The sequence below is a fragment of the Canis aureus genome, chromosome X (genome assembly GCF_053574225.1).
Source record: "Canis aureus isolate CA01 chromosome X, VMU_Caureus_v.1.0, whole genome shotgun sequence".
Lineage (NCBI taxonomy): Eukaryota > Metazoa > Chordata > Mammalia > Carnivora > Canidae > Canis > Canis aureus.
The window spans coordinates 16389699-16401854 of record NC_135649.1 but is presented as its reverse complement, the minus strand read 5'-3'; the positions used below and the strand labels follow the sequence as shown (position 1 = coordinate 16401854).

The 12156-nt window shown below is 45.5% G+C and overlaps 1 protein-coding gene across 1 annotated transcript; it reads right to left on the bottom strand.

Moving 5' to 3' along the window:
- Positions 1-3738: 3738 nt before the first annotated feature.
- GPR101 (G protein-coupled receptor 101) lies at positions 3739-11426 on the bottom strand. Its single transcript, XM_077888095.1, has one exon. It carries the CDS (start codon positions 11388-11390, stop codon positions 9876-9878), a length of 1515 nt encoding a protein of 504 aa, XP_077744221.1. The 5' UTR covers positions 11391-11426; the 3' UTR covers positions 3739-9875.
- Positions 11427-12156: the final 730 nt, after the last annotated feature.

The window sequence follows — 12156 nt, the reverse complement described above, 5'->3', positions numbered from 1 at the left end:
CAGCATTAAAAAATCTCATTGTCTGGTCTCGGTTTGTATGACACAAAATACTGATTATGTGGAAAAAACAGGTTGATTTGGAAACAGGCTTATTCTAAGTCAGACTGTCCTGAAAAGATACCATAAAAAGGCTTAATTGAAAGCAATTAGAGCAAGTGAGACACATTTCTTTACGAAATGAAAGCTGAGCACACGGGCATTTCAGATGACATGTTTTTTCTTTTCTTCTTCATTTTGTTTACAGCATCAGAACTTTTGCAAATAAATCTTAGGTAAAATGGGAATTTTTCTAACCTAAGTGGATTGTACAAACTGTATTCCACCCTTGTATTTGGATGACCATTTTATTTTTATGTATTTATTCATTTATTTTTAAGAGACTTCTTGATTTATTTTATTTTTTAAAAAGATTTTATTTATTTATTCATGAGACACATACACACACACACACACAGAGAGAGAGAGAGAGAGAGAGAGGCAGAGAGAGAAGTGTGCTCCATACAAGGAGCCTGATGTGGGACTCGATCCTGGGTCTCCAGGATCAAACCCTGGGCTGCAGGCAGCGCTAAACCACTGCGCCACTGGGGCTGCCCTTATTGATTTATTTTAGAGAGAGAGTGGGGCAGAGGGAAAAGGAGGTGGAATCTCCAGCAGACTCTGTACTGAGCGTGAAGTCTGACTCGAGGCTCGATCCCATGACCCTGAGATCATGACCTGAGCCAAAACCAAGAAGTGGACGCTTAACCCACTGTGCCTCAGAGGAGTCCCTATTTTATTTATTTTTAAAAGTAATCTCTACACCCAACATGGAACTCAAACTTACAACCCTGAAATCCAGAGTCACTTGCTCTACTGACTGAGCCAGTCAGGTGCCCCTGGATGACCATTTTAACAATGCACATTGTTGTTGTTGTTGTTTTTTTAAAGATTTTATTTATCTGTGAGAGAGAGAGTGCGTGCAGGGTGGGGGGGAGGAGCAGAGGGAGAGGGAGAAGCAGGATCCAAACTGAGCAGGGAGCCCTAACTAGGGAGGGGCTTGATCCCAGGACCCTGGGATCATGACCTGAGCTGAAGGCAGACACTTAACTGGCTGAGCCACCTGGATGCTCCTGCACATTGGTTTAGTGTATAGAGTTTACGAAATGCTGGGTACTGCTGTCTTGTTCCTCAATTAAATCTGCACATTTCTGGTTATTGGTTTTCTTTTTCTGTTTGCTGTCCTTTGAAGGCTGAGAATGTTCAAGTTTGACCTAGCTGTGTGTAGATGAAAAATCTTTGGAGTCAATTTTCTTGGATTTATTTGCTTTGACTAAACAATAGTCAGGTATCATAACTCCCAAAATGTCGGGAATTCATACAGCAAACATCCTCCAAGCTTACAAGTTTGGGAGAGCAGCCATGAAAATCATACATTTTTTTGTGATACATTTGATTGATAAATATTGGCCGCATTGAGGAAAATGTTTGAGAACCATGTAGGCACAAGCTTCAATTCATGAACATTTTCAAACCTGTCCGTAAGCTGACGAGTACTTGTTTCTGTGTGTGGGAATCAAAGAAGCCCTGTAGCTCTTGATGGGGAGATTGGGATGGAGAGGGATGGGGTCACAGAGTAATTCTCTAGCCCGTAGGATGCCTTTTTCTATATTCCAGGATCGGAATTCAAACCCCTGACAAATAGGCCTGGGTCCTGGAACAGACCTGTGAGAGAGAAAGTGGCTGTAGAAAGTCGGAGGTATCTACTGATGGTAGAATTTTCAGATCGTCTCCACCTTCTCCCACTTACTCTCAAAACCAGGCTGAGCCCCGTGCCCTGCCTCGGAGGGATCACTGCTGTTCTGAGACTCACTGGAACCAATTCCATTCTCCTCTAACTACTTTGAACTAAGCAGAGTTATAGTGAACTTCGGGGGGACTCTTCTCACCCGGTTGGCTGCCTGAGCATTTTATCTAAGCTCATAAGCCTTCCTATTTGCATTGATGGTTGTAGTTTGCTCGAAAGGCGAATGTGTTCAAAGGATGAGCTCTTGCCATTTGTGACACATGGCTGGACCATGAAGGTATTAGGCTAAGTGAAATAGAGAAAGGCACATACTGTATGATTTCACTCATATGTGGAATCTAAAACACAAAACAAATGAACAAACAAATGGAAACAGACTCATAGGTACAGAGAACAAACTGTTGGTTGCTGAGGGAGGGGGTGATGGGCGAAATAGGTGAAGAGGTTTAAGAAGTACAAACTGCCAGTTATAAAATTAAGTGATGGAGATGAAAAGTACAGCATAGAGAATACAGTGAAGAATACCGTAATAATGCTGTATGGTGACCGATGGTGACTATACCTATTATGGTGAGCAGCGAGGAACATCCAGAATTGTTGAATCGCTATGTTGCACACCTGAAACTAACATCGCATCGTAGGTCACCTGTCCTTCCATAATAAGTATTAAAAAGAAAAAGAGAGGCAAATTTATTTTTGCAGTCGGAAAAAGTCACTGCCTAGATGGTATTCATGGATTAAGGTGAAGGCAGCTGCGTGCAGTTCTCTGTGCTGCCATCTTTGGACATCTTGAAATACAATGTGCAAGTCAGTATTTAGCTGATTTTGGAGTGAAAAATGGAGAACACTTTACTTCAATTGAAATGGAGATGAATAGCTCCCTGAGCCTCTCTGAGTGTGGGCCACGAATGTCACTTGGGGAGCATGAGGTGTGCAATTCTTTGAACTGCTGCTGAAGAGATGACAGAAGACCTGATGTAGGTCTACCTACCTACGAGTAGGTCAAGCACATCAGCTCCAGAGGAACTTGTGGCCTCTTACATCTTAGACATATTTGACTATCTTGCCTGTGTCCTGTGTGTACATATGTCATGGGTGGTGGGCAAGGTATAATCATTTTCTCACCCCGGGCTCTGGGGAACATGCGTTGGCCCTCCAGTTCTTCCTCTTTTTTTAAAGATTTTTATTTATTTATTCATGAGAGATACAGAGAGGTAGAGACCTAGACAGAGGGAGAAGCAGGCTCCCTACAGGGACCCCGATGCAGGATTCAATCCCAGGACTCCAGGATCACACCCTGAGCCAAAGGCAGGTGCTCAACCACTGAGCCACCCAGGTGACCCTCATGTGCCCTCCTGTTCCATAAACCCTGGTGAATTGGGGTTGAGCTGAAGTGGCTGGCACTGGATTGTACCCCGGGAGGTGTCCTCACCCTGAGTGAAGGGGCAGCAGGGGCAGGAGCCCAGTGGGGGTGATCTGGGGTGCTGGGCAGTACTGTGTCCTAAAAATGAAGGCTCTTGCCTCCCCACCCCCTGCTCAAACCTCAGTGCCTTGGTAACAAAGACTGCCATTTGGGAATCCCAACAACCACCTGGCCCTTTTGCCACTCTGCCCACCCCACTGTCACTTTGAAATCCTTTTCGTTCATAGAGGAATAAGGCACATGCCTATCTTCCACCAAGGCACAGCTCATCAGGATGACTCCCCCATCCTTTTGCATATTTCTTGTATTGGGCAGCACGTTGTGAAATCTTGGAGCCCTTATATTTCATCCAACCATGTAATACAGTTAGTTTATCCCATCTCTTCCCTTCTGGCAAAAGAGACCCAGTTGTGTGTGTTCCTCACTGTTTTCCCACCCACCGACCTCAGCATAATAACCAGATACGCACATTAAAATTAGACTTTATTTAGTATATTTAAGAAGAATACCAAGGACAGATTAACAGCACCTATTTAAGAAACAAAAGCATTACTTAATAATTTTTAGTTAAGCCACAAACATCAATCTCTCTGCCTTCCCCAAGCAGGAGTCCGTTATTCCTGTTCAGTAAATAAATAAATAAATAAATAAATAAATAAATAAATAAATAAATAAAAAATAAAAATGCATTGTAACCATTTTAGAAAGGATCCAATTACAGTCAACCCACATATGAAACCTTGTCCTTGGGCAGAGTCTCTGTGACTACTGGCCCATGTAACAGTATTGATTGGTGAATTTGATTGGGGTGTGAAGGGTTTTCTCTTCTTGCTGGGGCAGGAGGACCAAGCCCACCCCTTTTGCGCACCTGAACGTGAGCTGTGCCAATGGGAACTTGGCCCCAGGATTGTCATGTGGCAATCCTTTGAAAAGGCACTTTTAAATTACAAATTTTTTTCAAAGGAAAAGGAAAATGTTAAATTCAAAATCGAACAGATTAAAGAGGACTGTTTTTGACTGAAAGTATCTATTGTTTTCAGTCTCAAAGCAGCACATAAAATTTGGTTATAGAGGCAGTTTTAGAAATTACTCAATGAGGGTATACATATATACATAGTCTTCTGTTTTAATATTTTTGTTCTTAAAATATAATTAACTCAGAGTTCTCTTTGTCTGATGCGAATGCTGTTGAGAGATGACTGTGATATTCTCAAACACCTTAGCCATGACACCACTACTTTATTTACCTGTCCGTGCTCTCTCTCATCTCTCAGGCAACCGATCAAAGGAAAACTTGAGAGCAGTCTTTTTCTGGTTTTGGGTGCTGCTCTAGGAGGGGAGGAATTGTCACAATATAGATCTGCTAAATATGCATCCTGTCAGTTCACAGTCAGGGACTGGTTGGGTCTTGAGAGTACAGTATTTTTTTTATCCTGTGAACAGGACTCCAATAGCCTATCCTGGGGTCTTTGCTCTTTGAGGGGGAAAGGATTGTCTTTTTTTGATTTTGCATTCTGTACATTCAGCTAATGGACAACAGGCATACCAGTGCCAAGCGTTATGTGGAGAACTGCCATTGAGGACTTTGGCTAAGATGATTAATTCCCACTAGTGATCAATTGGACCAGAATAAGTTCTCACCTGTCAGAGACTACCAGAGACTTAAGGAATGAAAGGCACCTGTACCTGCCACCTCACCTTGGAGCCATCTTATACAGCCTGTAGTATACACTTTAAAACTGAAATTTTAAAAACGAATGTACTATGTTTTACTTCAGAAACTGACCAAGGTGTGGGTCACACATAGAATTCTGCATGCATTTTATTAACTTTACATGGACGTACTATCCATTTTTGAGGATGACACTATCTATGAACACATACAGTCTAATAACTAGCACCTTACCGCCAAGAACACTGGTATTTTATATACAGTTACAGCTTACATTTAGGAGAACTACTACAGAAAGGAACACGCCACTGAAACAGATAAAAATATCACATTTTTAACATTAAAGTTGTAACACAGATGAAGCAGGGGGGAATCCTTTCAACTTTAAAGCACCAAACTAAAACCAATCTCGTTTTCGACTACATTTTGGAATAAGGGAGATCCAGTAATGAGTCCTCAAACATAGCGAGCCTCTTGTGAGTGTAGAAATTACGTGGTTTCCTCTTGGTGTATGTACTTTGAGATCTAGGAGCTTTGGGAAGCAATGATGGGAACGTTTGACTCCTATTGGCAATCCTCATTTACCTGGAGGATTCTTCTACTTACCAAAGAGCAGTGAACTTGCCAGTGACATGGCAGTCAGTGGTCAAGTTCTGTGAATTTTCACTTTCCTACCTCTTCCTCCAGCCAGTCTTGTTGCTTTTAGCAGAAGACTGCTGTAAGCAAGCTGGGCACTTGCCATAGAGGAAGAGCTTGTTTTGTAAGTAACTGGAAAGAATTTCTGACAAGGGCTTCTTTTCTTTTCAAGGTTTAGGCTATGGTCTGCCGTTTGTAGCTCACTGCTCTGATTTCCTCCTGTATGAGCTGGGAGGGGCTCAAGAGCACCTGTCCAGTCCATAGAAAATGTGAAAGATGGAGATAAGGAGGGAGAGGGTTAAAAGCCATGACTGACCAGATTTTCTCTCCTTATCTTGGTAACTGGCTGGCAGCCAACTGTTCCTTTAATCTTTTGTGTGCTCTAGAAGGAAAAGACATTTTGCTTAGAGAAGCCTCTCTTGACAGTATGGGGTTTGTCTTAAAGAGGAACACAGCATAAAATATTACAAGGGGAAAACACTTCTTTTGATATTTTTCCCCTCAAAATATGGGAGAGGGAGGTTATGTGAGAGAGAGAGAGAGAGAAAAAAAAAACAGTTCAGTAGTTTAAATTGTGATTCTCTGTGTTTCATCCCCACAACCTCTGAGGGTTTTTTATTTTGGAGTGTTCCAATTACCAGCTGATGCATAATTCTTCTCTTCCAAATGCTATGTTTCAGACATTTTTAAGAGCATTTTGGCAAAGTCTAAGAACGCCTAGTTTAATCTTGTAAATTATTCTTCAAGGTAGTATGAAAAAATCTTTTGAAGTACCTTTAGCTTAATTGGCTAATTATGTATAAAATAAGGCAATGTTAGGCACCTTATAATTTTATAGGTAAAAGGATTTTTAATGTTTTTTTTTCTGCCATAAGTGGACAGTATCTACAGGATTGGATATGTCCCCAAAGATGGGTTGTGTTGGGTGCTTTTGGGGTAAGAAACGAGGGGCCTATCTCCTAAGTTATAAAATGGCACTTTTCCTTACCTGTTGGATTTGAGGTTGATATCTCATCATCTCTAAACTGGATTGGAGTGGGGGAGGAGACAGAAAGATACTTTTGACCGCTGGTCACTCCTACCATTCACTTCTCTCCTTCCCTGCGAATCTGTCAGCTCTGGGTGCAGGGCGGCGTGTGGGGGAATCAATGAAGGAGGTGAGCACACAGAGCTTCCTGGAGGGGCATCAGGGAAAGGAGAGGAGGAGCCTGATGGCAAGAGGTAGGCAGGGAGCTGCGACTTGACTTGTGGTGCCTTCGTGCCTTCAGAAGATGGACCCTTGAATCACAGAAGCCATAGAAGCCTAAGGCTTGCTCTTTATTACTGCCTTCCCAAGCTTTTTGAAATTGGTGTGTTAGTGAAAGCACCTGCGACTCCTTGGCAAACTAGATGCTTTATTATTTTTAAATAAGGAAATCATTAAATTGGAAATCACATCATTTCAAAGCCTGGTTTGTCTGGCCCCTGTACTTTAATGGGATTTTTACTGCACATATGAAGTGGCCTTGGCAAAAGAACACCTCTTTTAAAAACATTTAGGGAAAACGATTGCACATGAGGATCTGTGAGGCTAATGATGACTTTTTTGTGTGCTTTTGGATTTTTCAATGACAAAACAGTATGTGCAGTAAAACCTCATTAAGTTGATAGTGTTTTATTCAAAATAGCACAAAATTTGAAGCAGTCGCTATCTCAAGCTAACTAGAGGCCCTATTGTTCATTAAGTAGGAAATGTCAGCAGAGTACTCTTAATTTAAAGGTCCTCTTTTCCAGTCTCCTATTTTCAAAACGTTTTCACCTTTGAAAAATCCAATTTGCTGTAAGTACGGACAATGACTGAAACATGGGAAAAGAGGAACTTTATCAAGGAAGTGGGTGGGTCTTGGTGCCCCAGAGAATATTGTGTGTGCTGTTAAGTGAACTTACCACACGCATACGGGTTCTGGCTCCATTTTGATTTGGGGATTTGGCAATTTTCTCTGCTATGCTTTGAATGGGTTGAGCTTTAAAAATAAAACAAGAAGTTCAGTTTCAACAAAGTATTTGGAGACACTTGTGTTTGAAATTCTCTTTCCTACCCAGGTAAGCATGTCTGCTCAAAGGACAGGCTATCACTACTTTGAACTGTTTTGACCATGACAGATCTTTTAGGCAATAATACCCCTCCCCTCAGAAGGGGACTGGCCACCCAGGCCACTTCTCCACCCAGATATCCTCTGACAACAGGTCAATATAAGAGTTTGGCAATAAATCAGTATAATAAATTTATGACTATTAATTCACTTTATACATTTTAGTAGAAAAATAAATGGTAGGGCAAGCAGAAACATCAGCCCACATGTCTTGTCTGAATGACCACATGCTCCAGGGTAACAAGGTTGGAACGGATAAGATTTTCACGGACACACTGGGTTGACAGGCCAGCTCAATACTGTCTGCATCTATACCCCTCTCCTTCCCTAAATTCTCAACATGGCAATCCCAAACTTCCATGTAGACTGATTCACAGCCCACATGCACTGCTATTTACCTCTCCCCCTTGAGAAGCTCATGTTGGAATCTGTGAGGAGGAAGAGATAAAGAGTTCAATGAGCTGGGCATTTACATGAGTGAAGTTTGAGTTATAATATAGACATGGCAATCACACAAGGATGAGGCTAAATTCTGAATATGGCTATCTTTATGTACAACCACCTGATGAACCATTTCTCAACCAAATACCCCCTCTGCTCCCTCCACCCACTTTAACGTAAGATTTCTGCATGAACAGGTGACCGACCGGCCATGGAGTTGCTTTGATTTGATCTTCACGAGGATTGAAAACACTGTCTTGGCCATTTGTGTGTGTGTGTGTGTGGGGGGTCTATGTGAATTCGGTCATGTCCATGTGGTCTGTGCCCTCAGAAATACATAAGTAGATCCTGACCCAAAATGATTTTGGGGTTTGAGATAAGAAAAGCCCTTCCTCTTTATTGACCCTGGGGATAATTCAGATATTGAAAAATCTTTCCCAAAGCAATGTATTTCAATAGCAGTAATTAGGATGTGCCTGACCTGAATGCTTCGAGTTTAGGATCATTTGAAATAGGTCGGATGCTTGCCAGGTATTGCAAAACCACCCTCTCTGCTATTTATGACTCTCTTGTATTTCTCTTCCACATCTGCAGGGAGCTTAAAGGTTTTAGAGAGGGCCACAGGTGGAAAAGACTCATGGGTGTGCCTGGAGGGAGGAAAAATGTTTAGCTTGCCTTACTTGTTCCCATGTGGAGGTCATGTTTCTTGTCTGAGATCCCATGGGCACAAACGAGATTTATGATGAGCGCTTCCCTCTTGATTGGCAGTGTGAGTTTTGTAAACTCTTTCGGCCACCCCTAGTTGCATTGTTTTTTTTTTTTTTCTGGAAATATTGTTTGACCAAAAAGGCCTATTTGGGAACGCTTCCCCCCCACCCCCATAAGTGACGGACAGAGGAGATTTGGAGGATTCTTTTGAGCAATCACAAAGGGAAAATCATAAAATTAGTGGCATGATTTCTGTCCCACTGTTAATTTGAATAGGATACAGAAAGCAGTTTTAGTGTCAATTGACAATTTTCCATTTGCATGGAATGGCACGGGTCCTAGCTCCTGCATAAACTCAGGGTTTTACAGAAAAAAGCCAACTGTTTAGCCTCATAGATGTGTGTTATTTCTCTAACCTTTCCCTTGGACTACCTTCCCATTTCAAACATGCCCTAATATCCTCTTCTGCTTTTCCAGATCCCTTTAAAGGATCTAGAAACCTTGGTATTTTAACTACTCGATGCCCTTTGCCTTAGTTTCCATAATAGTCTTTACACCAGATTGTGGGTCTCGTGAGTTCAGATCTTGGCTCATGCATTGATCAGTCAGTTGGGTTCTGCTTCTTGGGCTCCATGAATGATTTGGTCCGCTGCTTTTCTTTCAGTTAAACACAGACTGTAGCCCTTTCCCATAATCTCTTGACCCGAGGGCCTAAAAGTCCGGCATCATCTTCCTTCTTCCCCAGAGCAAAAGCCGAAATGCTGTAGCTCTGGGGAGACAGACACAGGTCCAAAGTGGATATCCCTTGTTGCTTTAAGAAATTTAGAGCCTAATAATTTTTCGGGGGGATATCTCAGCCAGAATCCTCAAGTCTGGGCTTTGAGGGGCACACCTGTCAGGGAAGACTCCAGTTCCTACCTCTTCCATATATTTCTCTATCTTGTGGTGAGAAGGATGTGTGCAAGGCCTGTGCCTGAAATGGTATGGGTTGGTGTTACCGGGATTGGGGGTGGTCCACGTCAAAAAAGCTGTTCCCGTTTCTGCACTGTGCACAGTCCAAGGTTTGCCTTCGAACTAACTTCAAGGTGAAGTGGCAGAATCATTAGAGGGGACAATCTTGCCTCCAGTCCCACCCTCTGTACCTGCTTCTGTTCCGGGCAGGTCCGGGTGGCTGTCTTCTTTGGGGGGCTTTTCCTTGCAGAAGAACTTCTTTAGCATATCCTGGATTTCTTTCTTGATGGTCTTGTGCATGTAGCCATAGATGTAGGGGTGGATGCAGCACTGCAGGAAGAAAAGCCAGATTATTATGGTGATTACCCACTGGGGTACCTTTGTTTGGACATCCACCCACACGGCCAGAACTGCTAGAAAGCAGTAGGGCCCCAGAGACAGCACATAGGAGAAAATGATGAGGAAGATCACTTTCGCCGCTTTGCACTGATAACACCTGGGCAGAGGAGGGTCGCTGGTGCTGTTCCGCCGGCTGGGTGGGAGACTTTCTGGAATGTTCACTGCCTCGATGTCATCCTCACTGAAATTGATGTCATCCTCACCAAACTCCACATCATCTTCACCTAAGTCAATGTTGCACTGGCTGACCTCGACGTGGCCCTTGTCTGCCTTCCTGCTGCTGGCAGGTCCGGTGCCTTCATCCTTGCCCTCCACGCTGCCTTTGCCCAACATCAAGCTGCTCTCTCCAACGTCCTTGCTGCCCTTGGCCGCTGCACTACCAGCACTGCTGTCCATGCTCCCGTTCTGGGCATGCATGCTGCCTGCCTCTGCCTCCACGCTGCCCTCCTTGGCCTTGACCTCACCTCTGTCCTGGCCATGGAACACATCCTTCTTCTCTCCCTCTTCAACCTCATTCTCCACACGGTCCTTGGCTCGAACCTCCAGGCTGTGGCTCTTGACGTTGTACAGCAGAGCATGCTGCCGCCGTGCGGCACCAAACACCACGGAGTAGCAGGCAATCATGACAACCAGTGGAATGATGATGAAGGACACGACGCTGAGGATGGTGTAGCTGGGGCTGGCCCCCCAGATCATGGAGCAGAGGGCATTGCGCTGGTCGAAGGCAGCCTGGCCCCAACCATAAAGCGGGGGGGTGCTCTGCAGGATGGCCACGATCCAGGTTCCGTAGAGGAGCATGTAACCCCGGCGCGGAGTCATCTTAGCCGGGTAGGAGAGAGGGTGAATGATGGACAGGTAGCGATCCACGGACACCACCACGATGGTGTTGACGCTGGCAAAGGCGAACAGGTGAGTAAGGCTCACCAGGGCTGTACAGAAGTGGCTGTTGAGGGGCCAGAAGAGAGGCACGGAAGTGGCCACCACCCAGGGGGCCACGAGTGAAATCTGCAGCAGGTCAGTGACGAGGAGGTTAAAGATGAAGCGGTTGGTGACCTGCAGCAGCTGCGGCTTGCGCTGCAACACGAGCGCCAGCACAATGTTGCCAACGAAGGAGGCGGTGAGGAAGACGAGCAGCACGCTCGAGCGGATGATGCCGTGAGCCAGACTGATGGGCATTTTGGAAAGGGGCATGCACGTGTGGCTGCTGTTGCTCTCCCTGGTGTTATTGGGGCAGGTGGACGTCATGGCGACGCAGGGCGGGTGGCGAGGGGGTGCACTGACCGTAATCGTGCCTGTGCTGGGGACGAAAGAAACACCCGGGCCAGGTTAGTCACCCCGCCTAGGGGTGGGGGGGCCCCGCTTCGGGCACTCCCCGCCCCCCCCCCGGGACACCCCCACCCCCCGTGTGGCCCGGGTCCGCGGGAGGGCAGTTATTCCGAACCTTCTCTTTCCCCTCCCCCTCGCTCTCTCAGGGTCTTGGGGTCCCCCGCACCCGCCCCTCCCGTGGGTGTGCGCGCTCCGCGTCTCTTCCCCATTGTCTCTGCATCTCTCCAGCGATCTCTCGGCTGGCGCATGCGCGTGCGCTGTCTATGCCCGCGCGCTGTCTCTGCCTGTTTACGTGTCGCTCTGTCTATCCCCAGTGTCCCTTACTAGGGCACTTGTCCTGTGTCTCTTGGGGCGTGTGGCCATGTCTCACCGTTTTTCTCCAACTCTCTCGCCCGGGTCTCTCACTCTGTCTTGTCTCTCCTTCCCAGTCTCTCGCTAACACGTGCGCACTGTCGTTCTCAGTCTGTCATTCTCCAGCCGCTCTGTTTCCTTGTTACTCCTGTCTGTTCCTCCAGGTCTCAGCCAGTTTCTCGGACTCAGCTCCCCCTCTGACCACCCCCCCAACCCCGCCCGGTTACTCTCTCGCCAGCGCACCTTGTCTGTGGGTGTGTGCGGACCTCTCTCTCTGTCCCTCCCAGCCCATCTCCCGGCCTTGTCTGTCCTCGTCTCTCCCTCCGTCTCTGGC

Bases quoted from the DNA above. Each gene is read 5' to 3' on its own strand.
- GPR101 (XM_077888095.1), bottom strand. From the start codon at position 11,390: ATGACGTCCACCTGCCCCAATAACACCAGGGAGAGCAACAGCAGCCAC.